The 19,251-nt window shown below is 51.8% G+C and overlaps 1 protein-coding gene across 1 annotated transcript in view; it reads right to left on the bottom strand.

Annotated features, from left to right (window-relative positions):
- Nucleotides 1–19,251, bottom strand: part of LOC144736145 (sodium/potassium/calcium exchanger 1-like) — a 45,601-nt gene that overhangs the window by 6,352 nt on the left and 19,998 nt on the right. Inside the window, exons 4-6 of the mRNA XM_078618722.1 lie at nucleotides 4,241–4,315; nucleotides 2,782–2,906; nucleotides 1,154–1,327 (exon numbers count right to left, since the gene is read on the bottom strand). Of these exons, the coding sequence (XP_078474848.1) occupies nucleotides 1,154–1,327; nucleotides 2,782–2,906; nucleotides 4,241–4,315 (374 nt within the window). The remainder of the gene's footprint in view (nucleotides 1–1,153; nucleotides 1,328–2,781; nucleotides 2,907–4,240; nucleotides 4,316–19,251) is intronic.

Raw genomic sequence — 19,251 nt, 5'->3', positions numbered from 1 at the left:
ACCTACTCGTCTGCCCGCCCACTCGCCCACTGACCCACTCGTCTGCCCGCCCACTCGCCCACTGACCCACCCACCGCCCACTGACCCACTCGTCTGCCCGCCCACGAACCCATTGACCCACCCAATGCCCCACTCCGAGTCGGGCGCGCTGCGCCACGGCACCTGAGTTTGAGGCTTCCCACAGCGCGCACCGCCTCGCCCCGCACTGCCCGGTGGCTTCCCTCCCTGCTGGGAGGACGGCGCCGGGCAGCCGGTCACAGACGTCGAATCGAGCAGCAGCAGGAGGGGAACGCGATGCGTCCCGAGATGAAGATCGATGCGTCCCGAGATGAAGATCGATGCGACGATATCTCTACCCTGGGTGTGTATGGGGGGGGGGGTGATGCTGGCCACCCACACCCTTCGTGTGCCACACCCTTCGTGTGCCACACTGCCGGCTTTCGCAGACGCTGCTACCCGTTAACAGCACTTGCCCCAACCGTCTGTTAGCCGATACAGGGTGGGGCGGGATCTTTGCGTGGGGGGTGGTAGGGGCGGCGGTGGTCACAAAGATCCCCCGTGTAGCCTCACCAGACTGTAGGGACAAGTGCTGTTAGCGAGCACCTATGAAGGCCGGCACGGCACACGAGGGCGTGGGTGGCCACCATCACACCCGGCCGCTTTTGTCTCCCTCGTGACAATGTTTACAAACCGCACCAGGTACTCATTTGAGGCGAGTCGATCTTGGGGAGGCCCAGGACCGATTCAGATAATCGTCGCTGGTGTGGGTGGCCCGCTAGCGTAATTCGAAATCGGCCCACCCGATTCGTAGCGCTGCGTGCGAACCTCTACACTACCGCTCCCCCATAACACTCGCACAGACTCCCCCATAACACTCGCACAGACACACGCACAGACTCCCCCATAACACTCGCACAGACACACGCACAGACTCCCCCATAACACTCGCACAGACACATGCACAGACACACACACAGACTCCCCCATAACACTCGCACAGACACACGCACAGACTCCCCCATAACACTCGCACAGACACACGCACAGACTCTCCCACACTCCCCACACACTCCCACACACTCCCCCACACGCACTCGCACAGACTCTCCCGCACTCTCCCACACTCTCCCACACACACGGACCCCCTGCGTACCGGCTTGCGCACGTCGGGCAGCGTGAGCCACAGGGGGAACACGATGGGGAGCACGAGGAGGTAGATCGCGCGCTTGCGCGTCGAGTCCGGCCACGCCAGGCTCATGGGCTCCTCGATCGCCTCGTCTCCATCGTCACCGTCGTCACCCACCTCGTCGTCGTCGTCGCACTGGAGCTGCGTGGACAAGCGGGTGGGTGCACAAGGAGAGGTCACGCAGCGGGCTCGCTCTGCCGCGAGTCGCCGATGAGCACTGGCGGCTCGAAGTGTTTAAAGTACGCGCATGCACACTGTTGGTGTCTGTGCGAGTCTGTCTCTATGGAGCCTATGAATCTGCGCGAGTCTATGGGTCTCTGCGCGAGTCTATGGGTCTCTGCGCGAGTCTATGGGTCTCTGCGCGAGTCTATGGGTCTCTGCGCGAGTCTATGGGTCTCTGCGCGAGTCTATGGGTCTCTGCGCGAGTCTATGGGTCTCTGCGCGAGTCTATGGGTCTCTGCGCGAGTCTATGGGTCTCTGCGCGAGTCTATGGGTCTCTGCGCGAGTCTATGGGTCTCTGCGCGAGTCTATGGGTCTCTGCGCGAGTCTATGGGTCTCTGCGCGAGTCTATGGGTCTCTGCGCGAGTCTATGGGTCTCTGCGCGAGTCTATGGGTCTCTGCGCGAGTCTATGGGTCTCTGCGCGAGTCTATGGGTCTCTGCGCGAGTCTATGGGTCTCTGCGCGAGTCTATGAATATAATAGGCGCGTGTCGGCACAGGGCTCTGGTGGAAGCTCCCTCTCTCTCCCTCTCTCTCCCTCTCGCTCGCCCCACTCCTGCGCCTTCGCCCGGGGCACTGGGACCCCTTTGGGCTCCCCCCATGCAGTTGCACCGCCTGCGCACTCGGCAGCCGCACCGATGCTCCAGGCTCGGGGCAGACGAGCTCCGGTTGTGGGATTCTGCTGGAGTCGGTCTTAATCCAGCAGTGGATGGAACACTGCCGATCTCCGATGGGATCTCGGCCGCGTTACTTTGTGAACGCGTTTGTCTGCTACCTGCATTCATCGGCGCTGCAACTCGCCATTGACAGCACTTGCCCCAACAGTGAGGCTGTATGGCGAGGGGGGACCTTTGGCTTTGCACGTGGCCTGGAATCACTGTGGAGGCATCGGCGAGGAGTTGGCGCCACGGTGGTTAGGAGATGTTTACTACCTCGCCTGGCATGCAGGAGGCCGTGGGTTCCATGCCGACGCCTGCTGCTGTATGTGTGGAGTCTGCGTGTCTCTCCCCGTGGTCGCGTGTATTTCTCTCTGGGGTTCCTACGACGTTTTTTATTTACATCTCCCCCTCTACATTTAGAATCGCCAACAAGGTTACGCGTTTTAGAGTATTTTGGCTGCTACTCTACATTTCTACGCCACGATGACGATGACAATAGATTCACGAATGAAGAGCTATCATTCGTGATAGCCAGGTCGTTGCTGGAAAAGTAAAGTATATCTTAGCTCACAGTGTGAGCCTTACACCGGGTCAATGAAAAAATTTAATAAAAAAATATATAGTTTGAAAGTGTAGAGTAGAGTTGTAGCTCTCACAGGTGGAGCCGTCTCGGCTTGGCTCCATCATGAGCCTCGCCCCCCCCCCCCCATGACCTCACCGACTGAAGCGAGGAGTCGTAGTTTTGGTAGCTGACCACCCCGCCGCCACCGCCGCTGACGCCGGGCGACTGGGAGAGCAGCACGTGGTGCCCAGGATCCGTCCCAGCTGGGCCCGCGGCCGACGCTGCCTCGGTAGCAAAGACAAAGGTGCCCTTGAACAGACTGTTGGGGCCAAGTGCCGTTAGGAGCGAGTAGCAGTAGCAGCAGCAGCTATTAAGGCCGGCGCTGTGGCACACAGGAAGGATGTTGTGGGCGATAGCGGTGGTGGCGGATACTGCGCGGAGCAATAAGCGCACTGGACGTTTGAGACCCCGTGGCATCATCAGCAAAAGGCACGTCATCCATGGGGTGCCCAAATTCCTCTATGGATCACGTAGCAGCAGCAGCGGGAGCTGCAGTCGGTGCTCCCCACCCTACTGGCAGCAGGCCAATGGGCTGCTACAAGCAAGGTTACAGAGTCGCCCGTGGGCCGCAAAGGGACAGCTGCCACTGGAGGTGCCCGTTAAGATGTGTCGAGATGAGGCGCATGGCAAAGCGCTCCGGGGCGACCTGGCATCTACGGCGCTACAATAAATCATTACCATGCTGTGGGCACTGTGGGTGGTGTGGGTGCTGTGGGTGCTGTGGGTGGTGTGGGTGCTGTGGGTGGTGTGGGTGCTGTGGGCACTGTGGGTGCTGTGGGTGCTGTGGGTGGTGTGGGTGCTGTGGGCACTGTGGGTGCTGTGGGTGCTGTGGGTGCTGTGGGTGCTGTGGGTGCTGTGGGCACTGTGGGTGCTGTGGGTGCTGTGGGTGCTGTGGGCGCCGTGGGTGTTGTGGGTGCTGTGGGTGCCGTGGGTGCTGTGGGTGTTGTGGGTGCTGTGGGCGCCGTGGGTGTTGTGGGTGCTGTGGGTGCCGTGGGTGCTGTGGGTGTTGTGGGTGCTGTGGGCGCCGTGGGTGCTGTGGGTGCTGTGGGTATTGTGGGTGCTGTGGGTGCCGTGGGTGCCGTGGGTGTTGTGGGTGCCGTGGGTGTTGTGGGTGCTGTGGGTGCCGTGGGTGCCGTGGGTGTTGTGGGTTTTGTGGGTGCTGTGGGCACTGTGGGCACTGTGGGCACTGTGGGGCCGTGGGTGCTGTAGGTGCTGTGGATGTTGTGGGTGTTGTGGGTGCTGTGGGCACTGTGGGCGCCGTGGGTGCTGTAGGTGCTGTGGATGTTGTGGGTGTTGTGGGTGCTGTGGGCACTGTGGGCGCCGTGGGTGCTGTAGGTGCTGTGGATGTTGTGGGTGTTGTGGGTGCTGTGGGCACTGTGGGCGCCGTGGGTGCTGTAGGTGCTGTGGATGTTGTGGGTGTTGTGGGTGCTGTGGGCACTGTGGGCGCTGTGGGTGCTGTAGGTGCTGTGGATGTTGTGGGTGTTGTGGGTGCTGTGGGCACTGTGGGCGCCGTGGGTGCTGTGGGTGCCGTGGGCAGGAGCCTGGCTTGGCTTGCCTTCAGCCTGTGGCTCATCCCGCTGCATCTTCGCCACGCGATGGAGGATCGCAGCCTTCTCTTGGAACTGGGCTGCTGGCACCACCACAACAAGAATAGCAGTAATATTACAGCGACGTTGCCACGACGTTGCCACGACGTTGCCACGACGTTGCCACGACGTTGCCACGACGTTGCCACGACGTTGCCACGACGTTGCCACGACGTTGCCACGACGTTGCCACGACGTTGCCACGACGTTGCCACGACGTTGCCACGACGTTGCCACGACGTTGCCACGACGTTGCCACGACGTTGCCACGACGTTGCCACGACGTTGCCACGACGTTGCCACGACGTTGCCACGACGTTGCCACGACGTTGCCACGACGTTGCCACGACGTTGCCACGACGTTGCCACGACGTTGCCACGACGTTGCCACGACGTTGCCACGACGTCGCGATACCGCAGGACGGTCGTGCAGTCGGAACGCTCGTTCCCAGCTCACGGCAACAAAAGGGCTCGGATTTCGATCCTCGACTCGTGCGTGACGTGTGCGCGTGACCTGACATGTGGGCGCATGCCGATAAAAGCCATCCAATTCACACGTGACACCCAATAGAGGCCACCACGGCCGCCACCGAATAGCAGGTACGCCCACGTGTGAAATGACCCATCCGTCGAAGACAAAGATTCCCTGTAAAGCCCGCGACAGATTGTCGGGGGCAAGTGCTGTTTAGTAGTCACGAGTGGCAGCAGCGCACATGCAGGCCGCCACTGCGGCACACGAGCGGGGAGAAGGGGTCCCGGCACCACGCACAGCCGTCTGTGCCTCCCCAGTGGCGAAATGTTTTGCTTTGGTTTATTACACACGGCGCCAGATACATATTTGAGGCCGAGTCGAACTAGGGGTGGGAGAAGCGCAGGAACTGGCTTGAAAATTCGCTGCCACAGTAGCCACTGAGATAACTATTCACATGTATTCATAATACAAGTTTTTGGGTGAGATCGCGCAAGTATAAATGTGCAGTAACCCTCCACCACCCGACACGGCCCGTGAGGTTTGTCACGTAAACAACGCGCCTATTAGTTGACTACTCCAGACCACCGGTGCGTTGGAGAGTATATCCACAACATTTACAATTAGAATCCTGTGACGTTCCGCTGGTAATTGCATCAGCCAGCATCATCGGGAGATTTGCCGCAACAGTGAAGCAATCCACCTGCTCCCGGTCTTAAAGAGAGCAGCAGCAGCAGGACGTCGTCACCGCTGAACCCATCAGGTGCAGAGATCAGAGGCGGAGGAGGGGGGTATTGTAATTAATAATTGCTAGATATGTAGATGACGCTTTGGTTGTCTGGCCATATGGCAAAGATACACTTAATGCATTTATAAACCATCTCAATTCGCAAAACCCGTCCATCCAGTTCAACATGGAAATGGAGGTGAATAACACTCTCATTCCTGGATATTTTGCTCAGACACGTCATAAATGGTAAAACAGACATCGTTTACCGAAAGGAAACGCACACTGATGCCTATCTGAATGCAGATTCGCATCATCACCCGCACATAAATTATGTCATCAAGAAGCTCACACATCGGGCTAAAACAGTGTCAGATGGTGAACGTCTGATGAGAGAGATTAAACATGTTAAAGAAGCGCTACGATTAAATGGCTACAAAAATGCTCAAATTAAGAGCATTGAATACCAAACCAAGATTGAACAGCAATACTGCTGAAAGCGATTAGGTTATTAAAACAATTAAAATACCATATGTTGCGAGATGTACTGACAAACGAGCTAGAGTTTTGGAAAAACTAAAAATCAGAGTAAGATTTGGCACGGTACACAACATTCAAAAAACAGTATCGTGCACTAGAGATGAATTGCCTAAGTTATCAACAGAGGGTGTGTATCGGATTATTTGATTATGTGGCAGATGTTATATTGGACAGACGGATCGTAACATTAGCGTACGATTAAAACAACACCAAATAAATATTAAATACTCTCAAACACAACTGTCGGCAGTGGCTCAACACGCTTGCCAACAAGGACACTCAATTGATTTTGATAACGTTGAAGTGTTGTGCCAAACTAATTATTGCTGGCCGAGACTAATTGGAGAATCTATTGAGATGGAGAGAAATACCAATCATTTTAACCGCTCTGACAGCTACAGGCTGAGCGTGGCCTGGGAGCGTATTATTAAGTATAATACACATCACAACTATTTATTATAGAGGAACACATGCTAATTAACTGATTAATAATCTATTATTAATTACAATACCTCCCCCACTCCTCCTCCGCCTCTGATCTCTGCACCTGATGGGTTCAGCGGTGACGTCGTCGTCCTGCTGCTGCTCTTTAAGACCGGAAGCAGGTGGATTGCTTCACTGTTGCGGCAAATCGCCCGATGATGATGTAATTACCAGCGGAACGTCACGGGATTCTAATTGTAAATGTTGTGGATTTACTCTCCAACACACCGGTGGGCTGGAGTAGAAACTAATTGGCGCGTTGTTTACGTGACAAACCTTACTGGCCGTGTAGGGTGGTGGAGGGTTACGACACATTTATACTTACACGATCTCACCCGAAAACCTTCATCATGAATAATCTTGGTCACGAAAGCCGACGTGTTAAACTAGTCACGTGTATATTAACATCTTATTAATCCGGTCATCAGAAAACATTCTGAATAATGTAATTATCACCAGGGTCCCATCGATCTAAGTGGAGTAACCAACTCGTTTACCGCATCAACCTGGCCTCTCCTGATCTCAATGTTTATTAGGGGCCGTCCATAAATTACGTCACGCACCTCGGGGGGGGGGGAGGTCAGACATTTGTGCCGATGGGGTGGGGGGGGTTTGAGAAATGTGACATCACATCAAAGTGTGCAACTTTAAGTAAATATAGACACGTTCTTCTAATTAGACTTTTTAATGTTTTCCACTACAACAGAGTGCAGCGCCACATTAAATACACACTACAATGACAATAGTTAAGCGATTTAAAGCTTTCGTGACTGCAGGGATTAATCTTCTTGGTTCTTTCGGTAAAGTCACGTAGAAGGGAAATAATACAATAATAAAAATAAAAAATAATAAAATAATTCTCACGACGTTTCGGCCACAACGCAAGCAGCCGTCCTCAGGTGAAGACCAGGTCTGTCGGGGAGACAGCGTCTTTATTATGTTTTATTTTTATTATTGTATTATTTCCCTTCTACGTGACTTTACCGAAAAAACCAAGAAGATGAATAGTTAAGCGATTTGAAGAATGTTTCATTTTGGGGGGGGGGGGGGGGCAGAGCTTTGTGGCGTCATATTTGAGGGGGGTCTGACTTTTTGTGACGCCGTGTGACAAAAGGGGGGGGGGGGGGGGTCAAAATCGTCCAAAATCTTGTGGACGTCATTTCTGGACGGCCCCTTATGTAATACTAGTGGGAAGTACCCGGCGTTGCGCGGGCTAAAATTATATTTCAAAACTTATCTTAAAACCCTTACGTATACATACACACATACCAAGGTACAGTGATACCTCGGTTCACGAACGCTTCTGTTCACGAACAACTCGGTTCACGAACAGAAAAGTTCATAAAAATCTGCTCCGGTTCACGAACTTCGCTTCGGTTCACGAACAGGAGCCGCGGCCATTTTAATGCTATTTCCAGGCTGTCACGTGGTCGTGACTTCCTGTAGGAAGATCGTGGAGAGAAGAAGAGACACAAAAATAAGTACTGTGAGTACTGTGAAGACAATTTCAGTGACTTTTTGCTTTTTGGTGTGCTTTTTAGCACATACAGTACTGTACTGTACTACTGTACTGTACAATACTGTACTTACTGTATTGTACAGTTCACCCGTTTGAGTGCTTACTTAAGTCATCTCAAGCAAGGTTAGTGTTCTCTATTTATACATTACTATACTGTACAGTACTAATGTGTATTGTAATTTGTTTCATATTTTTGTGCTTCAAAAACCAAAAAAAAGGTCAGAACGGATTAACCGGATTTACATTGAACCCTATGGGAAAATGTGCCTCGGTTCACGACCAATTCGGTTCGCGACCAGAGTCAGTTCACGAATTAAGTTCGTGAACCGAGGTATCACTGTATTGTGAAAGCCCAGTGGGCCGTTTGTCTATTTCTCCACCAACAAAATGATAAGAGGCTTGCACAAGTCCAAAACGTTATAGAAAGTGGGGGGTAAATGGTTGATCTAAAAGGTTACCGAATATATTTACCCCCGCGTAGGTGTATGTACCTACACACCCTACATACAGAGGAAGTAGTATCTATTGACTCTGTAGTATCTACCGACTGTACAGTAGTATCTACCGACTATCGTAATATCTACTAACTCTATAGCAGTATCTATTCACTCTAGTATCTACTGACTGTAGCAGTATTTACTCACCATAGTGGTATATGCTGACTGTTTTAGTATCTACTAACTCTATATAGCAGTATCTACCAACTCGATAGCAGTATCTACTATTACTACAGCAGTGCATACCGACTGTGGTGGTACCTGCTATGATTACAGCAGTGCATACTGACTGTGGTGGTACCTGCTATGATTACAGCAGTGCATACTGACTGTGGTGGTACCTGCTATCACTACAGTAGTATATGCGGACTCTAAAGCAGTATATATCGACTCTATAGCACAAAGTACTCACCTGACAGAGTGCCGTGGTGAGGCCTAGTCCCGTACAGAGCCCCCGCCCTCGCCTAGATTGCCCAGCCGGCAGAGGCTGTGGCCCGAGTCGCTACCCCCCGCCCACCATCCCCCTGCCCGCGCTACAATGATACTATCCAAGCGCTATAATAGTAGTATCTACCGACCCTATAGTAGTAAGTGCACACATTGGGGTGGGACATGACACTGATGAATTTACCTGCATTTTGAACGCGAAGGTGAAATCCCCTCCCACCCTCCACCAGGGGCAACTCCCGTCAGCGTTTCGCGCATGCGCAATGGCGTGCTTTGTCTCACGCCGGGCGGCAGAAGTAAATAAAGAAAAATTGCACAAAACGCTATTTTTACATGCTTTTATTTAACTCAGTCTGTTGTTGTCGTATCCTCAAATCTTGTAACTCAATTTTAACCCACTTCCAAATGTGCTACCGACTGCAAACTTGGTATACTTGTGTCATACTGATGACAATACTATATTCTATCATTATTTTTTGTATGTTATGTTTCGGCTTGGGTCTAATTATCCACACTCAACTGACGTTGGCTATAAATCACCACGGCCCCTCACGTTATGGCAAGCTTTGCGGCCACTTCCTGGAATCGTGGATTTCTGCCATTACTCGTACGGTACATTTCATTAAAGCGTGTTTAAAAAAAAGTTGTTTTTTTATATTACTTATTAATAACTTAAAGGTGACGGACGTGGAACAGGAATAGCCTATGCCAAGCACGGGGCTTACGGCGTGGTACCCGGCTAATTTTTTTTACGTAAACCCCACAGTTCGCGAGCCAAATCCTTTGCAAGCGCGCGTACGCAGACAGACAGACAGACACAAAATGCCTTTTATAAATAAGATATATAATCATTATACAATGTTTTTTTTATTTGATTTTAAGGCTACACTGGCAGTGTTGTCACTCATGCAGCAGAAGCACCAGGTATAATGTCTAATATTGCGAAGTGTACAGAATTAATCCAAATTGTAGATATGCACTGTAGTCGCGTAATCGCGATTTAGTCGATCGATTATTTATCAAATCATAAATAATCACATTAACAAAACAACGCTAATAAAACACCACACTACAACACGAAAAATAAAAGCCCGCTAGTGAGCTGTAACAGGAGGAACAACAGCAGCGACAATACACAACAAATTGGAGTTTAAAATAATTATTAATATTACTACACGTTATGTTCTCGCTCGACACGGTTGCCATGGCAGCGGTTACCTGGGATCCAAGGCCCTCAGATTGCGACGACAAAAACAACAACTTCACCCTTGGAATTTAAATATTATATAACAATGATAAAAATAAACACATTTATATAAAAATCTTAATAATGACAATGACGACGCTGAGAATAAATCACACGAATATCATTTTACTGCGTTGTTCCCAACGACGCTTTGCTATCAAACATCTGTCACGAATTCCACGTCCCTACGACCGGAGAGCCGAGTCTCGATCTATCGAACCCACGGAAGACTTCAAAGCGGTGCTCGTTTTACCATCCCATAAACGCGCGCAGACCCATAGACTCGTACAGAGACCCAAAGCCTCGTACAGAGACTCAAAGCCTCGTACAGAGACCCGTAGACTCGTACAGAGACCCGTAGACTCGTACAGAGACCCGTAGACTCGTACTAAGACCCATAGACTCGTACTAAGACCCATAGACTCGTACAGAGACCCGTAGACTCTCGCAGAGACCGAAAGCTCACGCAGATCTCCAGACTCATGCAGACCCATGAACTCACAAAGACCCAGACTTACACAGAGACCCACACTCACACATAGACCACACACAGAGACCCATAGACTCACGCAGAGACCCCATAGCCTCAAATAACCACTCGTATAGATCAATAGACTTACATAAGAAACCCATAGCCTCGTGTAGACCCATACAGACTCAGACTCGGGTAGCCGGAGAAGTGTTTAAACTGGGGTGTCAAGTGCAGCGAGTTGGTTCGCCGCTCAATTCCACTTCATTGCAACCCTGAGGGTGAACGTGTTGGTTTGACTGCCAGGTCAGAATGAGAATCCGAATATGGATTTATACTGATGGAATCCTATGAGCTCTAAAGTTATTTTTCACATATATCTAGCAGGGGCACCGGGGATCAAAACATTACAACACCAAACAATACAAACATACGCTAGGAGGGCAAAGTATAGGAAAGGGAAGAAAATTACTATAAAAAAAATCACTTTATTTTTTATTTTACCAGGTAAAGCCCACCTGAGCTATTCGCTTTTTTTTCAGAGGCGACTTGGCCACAAATGATAGCTCATCGAAGTGGCTTAAATAGAAATGTACAGCAGTGAAATACTCTAAACGCGCGATGTTGATTTCCAATGTGGGAGGGGGAAATCGGAGGACCTGGAGAAAAAAAGATCCACGCGACCATGGGGAGAGAGATGGAGACACGAAGACTCCAAATAGACAGCAGCAGCAGGCGTCGTCACAGGTTGGGATCTCACTCGCGCCAATGATGCTGGAGCCATCGCCTGCTGTTTGGGGAGATTTACTCAGCGGCTGTACGATTTCAGAGTCATTATGAAGATAATAACCCTGGGGTCATGTTAATAATGATAATAATTATGGGCAATATGTTAATTACATCGCCTGGTATACAGGAAAGTGTGGGTTCGATCCCGACCCCGACGCCTGCTGCTGCATATTGGGAGTTTGCATCTCTTTTTCCTCGTGGTGGCGTGGATTTGTCTCCGGGTCCTCCGGGTTTTCCCTCCGCATTTAGAAACATCATCACGCGTTTAGGAGTACAGTATTTGGCTGCAATACATTCCGCACGCTATGATGACGACAAGCCACTACGTTGAGCCATCAATACGTGCGGCTAGGTCGCTTCTAAAAGAAAAGAGCTATATAATCTTGATTTGAAGCTTTCGTGACTACAGGAATCCACGCTCTTTGGTTCTTTCGGTAAAGTCACGTGGGTAGAAAGTAATAGATCACGACGTTGTGATCGAGCTACATGGCTTAGTGGGCCTTACCGAGTACAACAAAAACTATAGTTAGTGAATAATAGCAATGGGAGGTGTCCATATGGCAACCAGAAATTGGAGAGTGTTTGGATCGTCCTCCAAGACAAAGAAGATTTCGCTGCTGCCGCCGCCGCCAAAGTCCAATCATCTCAGAAAATTGGAATCGACGGAACACGACATATAAAGCGTGCACACACCAGAGTTGTGTTTGCAGATGGGGGAAATTGATCCGCTCGAGTCCGTGGGAACAAAATAAATAAATACAAATTACAATTTCGCTTTGAAGATGCCACAAATGGCCGTGTCCAGAGTCGGGCTGAACGATTAATCGATTTCAAATCGAAACCGCAATTTGAAACAATGCGTTTAGCAAATCGCAAAGGCTGCGATTTTTTGCGATTTGAAAAGTCCTCTTAATTTTTTATTGGAATTGATTTATTTAATATTATGAAAACTTTATTTATTTATTTGTTTTGTGTTTTATATTTCAATTAAAGCATTAAAAAAAAACATGTTGGAAGCAACTCATATATTGTAAGTTCTCACCCTTGCATTAGAATATATAGAGCACTTCATATTTTGATGGTATCATGTGGTAACGCTCCATCACATTTTAAATCTACTACACCGTGAACTGAAGCTTGATCTTTTTTAATGTAATCGCAAAATTTGTCAGAAAAATCGCAATTAGAAATGTTCCCCAAATCGTTCAGCCCTAGTCCGAGACGCTGACGCCAGCACCAAAAAACAAAGATCCCCCGTGTAGCCTGCAACAGGCTGTAGGGGCAAGTGCTGTTAGCGAGCACCAATGAAGGCCAGCACAGCACACGAGGGGGTGGGTGGCCAACACCACGCCCGGCCGCCTTTGTATCCCTCGTGGCGATGTTTACACATCGCACCAGGTACTCGCTTGAGGCCGAGTCGACCTAGGGGAGGCCCAGGACCGGTTTAGATAATCGTCACCGGTGTTGGCCGTGAGCGGGAATCGAACCCGGGTCGCCGGATTCGTAACGCAGCGATAACCACCACACTACCGCTCCCCACAGCACCGAACACGGACCCACCAGTACTGCCCAAAGCGGTGAAGTATGGTCAAACAACACCGATGACCGACTGCTCTGTGTGTAGGTACGTTGAACTTCTTTCGCACCGTACTTAGCCAACCATGCTTCTCGGAGGTACTCTAAAACTGTGAAAGTATGATGATGCTGTTATTGCCCCACGGAGCTATTAGCTTGTCTCTCAGCAACGACCTGGCTATCCCAAATTGATAGCTCAACAAAATGACTCATCATCGTCGCGTGGAAATGTTTGTTCACCTTTCCTATACTTTGCACTCCGACCGTGTTTTTGTATTGTGGTGGTGGTGATGTTGTAATGTTGTAATGTTCGGACCCCGTGCTCCGACTGGAAATCTGTGAAAGCTTTATAGCTCATCGGATTCCTCCAGTGTTAGTAAATATTCACATCCTAATTCTAGGGATGCCGTGCAACGCACCAATAACATCTCTGAACCGGTTCCGGGCCTCCTCTAGGTCGACTCGGCCTCAAGTGAATACCCGGTGCAGTGTGTAGTAAACATCGCCACTGGGGAGACAAAGGCGGCCGGGCGGGCGTGGTACGAGCCACCCACCCCCTGTGTGTGTGCCACAGTGCCGGCCTTTGTAGGCGCCGTTGTTACTGGCCAACAGCACTTGCCCCAACAACCTGCTACAGGCTATCCAGGGGACCTTTGTACCCTTCACACGGATGGAAAAGCAGAAAATCAACAGACCACTTTGGCGGGCGCCGATGGGAAGAGGCGGGAGGGGGAAGAGAGGGAGGGAAAGGGAGAGGACGCGCTTCGTTTGAGCTCCCGAGTTTTCCATCCTATATCTTAGAAACCCACTTCTAACTACTTCATTTCTTTCCAGATTTTTCTCAGTAAGAGTAAGTATTCTGCGTCTTGCACACACAGGTAGCCATATTTGTGTGGTTTTCTATTTTTCTTCACTTTCTAAAGCTTAACAGCTCTGGGTGAGGCACAGCCTTTTGAAACACGCTGTTGTTTCTTGGGCACTGTGGTCAATCCCATAGTTTATTCAAGCATCGTTTTCATACTTTACAGGCTTTTTATACTTTGCTTATTGTTCCGGTATTCTTCTGCTTATGTTGTTAATCTCAGTTTGCGATTCTCAAACTTTTTAAGATTTGTTATAACTTGTTTCTTGTGTGAGCCAAGACTAGGCGTTTGCCGTGAACACAGAGTTAAAGCCACACACGTTAATTTGAACACTATTGTTGACTTTGCGGATTAAGCAGCCTAATTGTTAATGATTAACTATAAGGCTGCTTACACGCTTGTGCAGATTATTTATTTATTCATCACGTACATTTACAATTTGATCTCCATTTATTATTTATAGAATCTTTTTTTCTCAATAGGTTCATTTATTCAATAAATAAGAAATACATCTAATTTATTAAATCAATTAATTTATTCTTTTTTCTCACTTTCTTTATTTTCTTCAACGTGGATTACTTCTTGATCCTCAGTTTACTCTCTCGAGGGGAGCTCTGTATAGAAGCACTACACCACAGTCAGCCAGCGTTTGAGGGTAGGAGGAATAAAATGGCCACCTACGCACAGGCCGCAGCTGCCAATCTGCCCGGAGTCACGAGGCTCCCCACTCGGGCCTCTGCTCCAAGGCCAACCCCCCCAAGTGCGCAGCGAATATTTCCGCCGCGCGAGAACGACATCCGCTACTATGCCTCGAGCTCCGTCACGATCGAGGAGAGTACGTCGCGGCCCTGGGCGCCATCGTCGCCATCGTCCTGCTAGGCACCATCTCCCACGCCTCGAAGATCAACATGTATGCGCCGGTCACCAACAAGGAGAATATCCCATTCCTGCACATCCTGAGGAGGCACCTGGCTGGGATCCCGGACGACGAGTGTGTGATTGTGGGTGGCGACCACAACTGCACAATCGGCGCCCCTGGATCGTTCGGGGAGGCAGCAGGGGGAGTTGGGCCGAAGAGGGAAATGCAGGGACTCCTGGAGGACGCCGCCTTGGTGGATGTGTGGCGCATACATCACCCGGGCCATCGCCAGTTCACGTACACGAGGACGAGGCGAGATGGCTCGGTGACACAGTCCAGGCTCGACAGGTTTTACAACTCTGAGAGCTTTGTGACGTGCGCCATAACGTCTGGCATCAGGGCGGCACCCTTCACGGATCACAACCTCATCGTGCTCTGCATCAGGCTGGAGAGGGCCCGCGAGGGTGCGTCCCACTGGCATTTTAACAACTCGCTGCTGGAGGATGGCGCCTTCATAGAGATGTTCGAGGACTTCTGGGAAGTGGCAAAAAACCAAAACGCAGTTCGACTCGCTGGCCCAATGGTGGGATATGGGAAAAGTGCACACCAGGCTGTTGTGCCAACAATACACCTGGGGGAGCAGACTGAAGAACGCGGACATCACCGACATGGAAGCCCGGGTCCTCGATTTGGAGAGTCGCCGCGCCGAGGACAGTGACCCTGCTCTTCTCCGAGAATACGAGGAGAATAGGGAGCGTCTCAAAGGGCTACAGGAGGAGCAGACGAGGGGAGCGTGTGCGATCCCGGGTAAAGCTCACAGACCTCGACACGGGATCCCCGCTTTTCTACTCCCTCGGGAGGCAGAACGGGAGATGCAAATCCATGGAGTGCCTCTTTGATGGTGAAGGTGTCCTGGCGCACGAACTCCAGCAGAAGTAGACCATCAGAGACTTCTACGGCAGCCTGTTTTCCCCTGAAGAAACATCGGGAGCGGCCCAGGCGGAGGCATGGAGTGGTCTACCCACCCTGGAGGAAGACGGGAAAGAGCTGCTGGAGCAAAAGCTCACCAGGAATGACCTTGCCGCAGCTGTAGGAGGACTGGCCCCAAATAAATCCCCAGGTTTAGACGGGCTAACAGGGGAGTTTTACGCCGCTTTTTGGCCATCCCTACGGGAGGACTACAGAGAGGTGCTGGAGGAAGCCTCTGTCACCGGGGTGATGCCTCAGTCTTGGAGGAGGGCGGTGCTCACTCTGCTTCCCAAGAACGGAGACCTGAGGCACCTACAAAACTGGCGTCCGGTGTCCCTCCTGAACACCGACTACAAAATATTGACAAAGGCTCTCTCCCTGTGACTGAAAGGGGTGATTGCACAAGTCGTAAACAGGGACCAGTCCTACACCATCCCCGGACGATCCATCCATGACGGCATCTTACTGGTCAGGGACCTCATCACGGTGTCCGAGAAGTTGGGCATCCCAAATCGCGTTTCTGGCCCTTGACCAGGAAAAGGCTTTTGACAGAGTGGACCACAAATACCTGCTGGGAACCCTCAAGACCTTTGGTTTTGGGGATGGCTTTGTCCGAACGATCCGCAGACTCTACACCAAGGTGGAGTGCATGATAAAGATCAACGGCGCCCTCACTGCCCCCGTCAAATTCGAGCGAGGAGTGAGACAGGGATGCCCATTTTTGGGCCAACTTTATGCCCTGGCATTAGAGCCTTTCCTGAGTCTCATAAGGCAGAGACTCAGCGGCCTGGTGCTCAGGGAACCAAGTGTCAAGTTGGTCCTCACGGCGTACACTGACGACATCCTCCTCATCCTTCGTTCCCTGGATGATGTCGCCCTGCTGCACGAGTGCCAGGAGGTCTTTTCGAAGGCCTCATCCAAAATGAACTGGCAAAAGTGCAGCGGCCTGCTGGTTGTAGCGTGGGACATGACCGAGTGTCCGGAGAAGGCAAAAGCCACCCATTGGAGCACAACATCGCTGCACCACCTGGGGGTGTTCCTCGGACCAGAGGAGGAACCACCGCAAATGAACTGGGTCGAGCTGGAGGAGAAGGTGAAGGAGCGGCTGGGCACCTGGAGTCGCCTGTGCAAGTTCCTCACCTTCAGGCCGAAGACGTTGGTGGTGAACCAGCTGGTGACGTCCATGCTGTGGCACCGACTCTTCTCCCTGCACCCCCCCATGAGCCTCGTCAACGCGCTTCAAAAGCGTGCGGAGTCAGCTGGCCACCTTCCAACTGCAGGCCGCACAAATGTTCCTGCACGCCACCCCTGCACCGGCCTGGAGCGTCACGGCCTCCTTCCTCCTGAAACAACTGGGGGGTCTGCAGTGCTCCAAACAACTATTCTACTTGGACCTGCAGGGCCTCCCACTGGGACAGCTGCCACCTTTCTACAGGAGCGTCCTGTAGACATGGAGCTCACTCGCCGTCAGGAGGCTGAACCAGCTGCGATCGGCCGAGGATCTGGTCTTCGAACCAATCCTCACGAATCCGCAGACAACGCTCTCATCCACCACCGCCACCCCCGGCATGGAGAGGCGCCTCACCAACGCGCGGCTCACCAGGATGGGAGATCTGGTGGAGCCTGAAACACGGGGCCGCAAAGACAGGGCTGCAGTCGCTCTGGGTGGCTGCCCGGATCCTGGCCGAAGCCAAGCGAGCCTTCTCAGCGGCAGCGGGGAGAACGCCCCCCATCGGCGTTGGGGATGACGAGGCCCCTCTCGGTCCCCTTCACCGGAGCTCTCCATCGTGCCACTGCATCGCCAATGCCGACAAGCGAAGGTGGATCACAACCTGTGCCGGCTGGAAAACCTACCGGAGGTGGCCTTTGAAAATGTAAAGAGGAAGGTGCTCTACTCCTACATGGTCCGGTTTCACCAACAGGACACCCTGAGGAACCACAAGGACCATGCCTGGAGGAAAGCCCCGTCCCTCTCGGGAGAGGCCTCGCTGGAGGCAACTCTACTCCAGCCCGACGTACAACAGCATCGGTGATCTCAGCTGGAGCATCGCCCACGGCACCGTTACCACCAACGCCTCCCTGGCGCGCTTCACCGACACGTCCCCGGAGTGCCGGTTCTGCGGTAAAGTGGAGACGGTGGTGCACCAATACGTGGAGTGCAAGAGCCTGGATTTGTTGTTCAAGGTCCTCAAAAACATCCTCCTAAAGTTCAGCCTCCACTTCTCCCCGACGGTCCTCATCTTTGGAGTCTCGGCGCCGCCAGGCCCCGGCCCCAGGAGAACTTCGTGCAGCCTCGCCTCTCCACGGCTTCCAGCACATCCGAGCCGAACCGTGAGTATGCAAGACAGAGTTGGAATCTAGCCTAAGATCCTAGGGAGTTTAATTCCAAGTAGACGAGGTAGATTGGGTTTAGACCATCGGGAGATAGGTTAGCCCTGCCCTGCTGACTCAGACTGATTCGGATAATAGTAGCTCGCAGACACACCGGGAATAAATCGTTAGTGATCAATAACAGCCTCGTGTGGTTTTTACGAGTGTGAGGAAAGTGCGTGGTGCGTGTGTGCTCTCGCCGTAATGCATGTGGTCGGTGCACTGTGTCACGGTGGAAGAAACGCTGTGTCCGAAGGACTCCGCGAGTACGCGTTTCGTCCTGTGACCCCTGGCCTCCGCTCCGTGTGTGCATCGCCGAGCGTGGTTGTGAGAGCGGAGATGTCGCGTTTGAGTGGCTGCGCATACACGAGTGTGGGCCGTGGCGTCCAGGTGTGTGAATGACCCGAGGTGGCCAAGGGCCAGCCAGGAGTTATGTCTCGCAGAGGGGAAGCGGTGGCAGCGAGGAAAGAAGAAAAGGAGGAAGGGGGAGAGGAATCGGGGGGCAGCAGCCTCACTTTTTCTGGAAGATTTTATTGTTTTTGTAGGAGATGTTTCAATTTGCATACAGTAAATTTTAAATGTATCTCGTAATTTTATTGTTTGTTGCGGTTGCACCCGAATCAAGAGCCGAATGGCTCATAGGTCTGTACCTAATAAATTAACTGAACTGCTGCACGAGTGCCAGGAGGTCTTTTGGAAGGCCTCATCAAAAATGAACTGGCAAAGTGCAGAGGCTGCTGGTTGGAACGTGGGACATGAGACCCAGTGTCCCAAGAAAGAAAAAGCCATCATTTGGAGCACAACATCGCTGCACCACCTGGGGGTGTTCCTGGGACCAGAGGAGAAACCACCACAGAGGAACTGCTCTCCCTGCAACCCTCCCCCCCTCCATGAGCCTCGTCAACACACTTCAGAAGCGAGTCCGACTTCTTCTGGGTCGGGCAGAGGACACCGGGTCGCGGCTGGGGTCCTGGCCCTGCCACTAGACGAGGGCGGTCACGGGCTGGTGTGCATGCGTAACCGGCTGGCCACCTTTCGTCTGCAGGCAACGCAAAAGTTCCTGCACGCTGCTCCTGCACCGGTCTGCAGCATCACGGCTTCCTTCCTCCTGAAGCAGCTGGGGGGTCTGCAGTGCTCCTAACAACTATTCTACATGGA

This window comes from Lampetra planeri, chromosome 59 (assembly GCF_965212315.1).
Source record: "Lampetra planeri chromosome 59, kcLamPlan1.2.h2, whole genome shotgun sequence".
NCBI lineage: Eukaryota > Metazoa > Chordata > Hyperoartia > Petromyzontiformes > Petromyzontidae > Lampetra > Lampetra planeri.
This window is presented reverse-complemented; position numbering and strand designations above follow the sequence as displayed.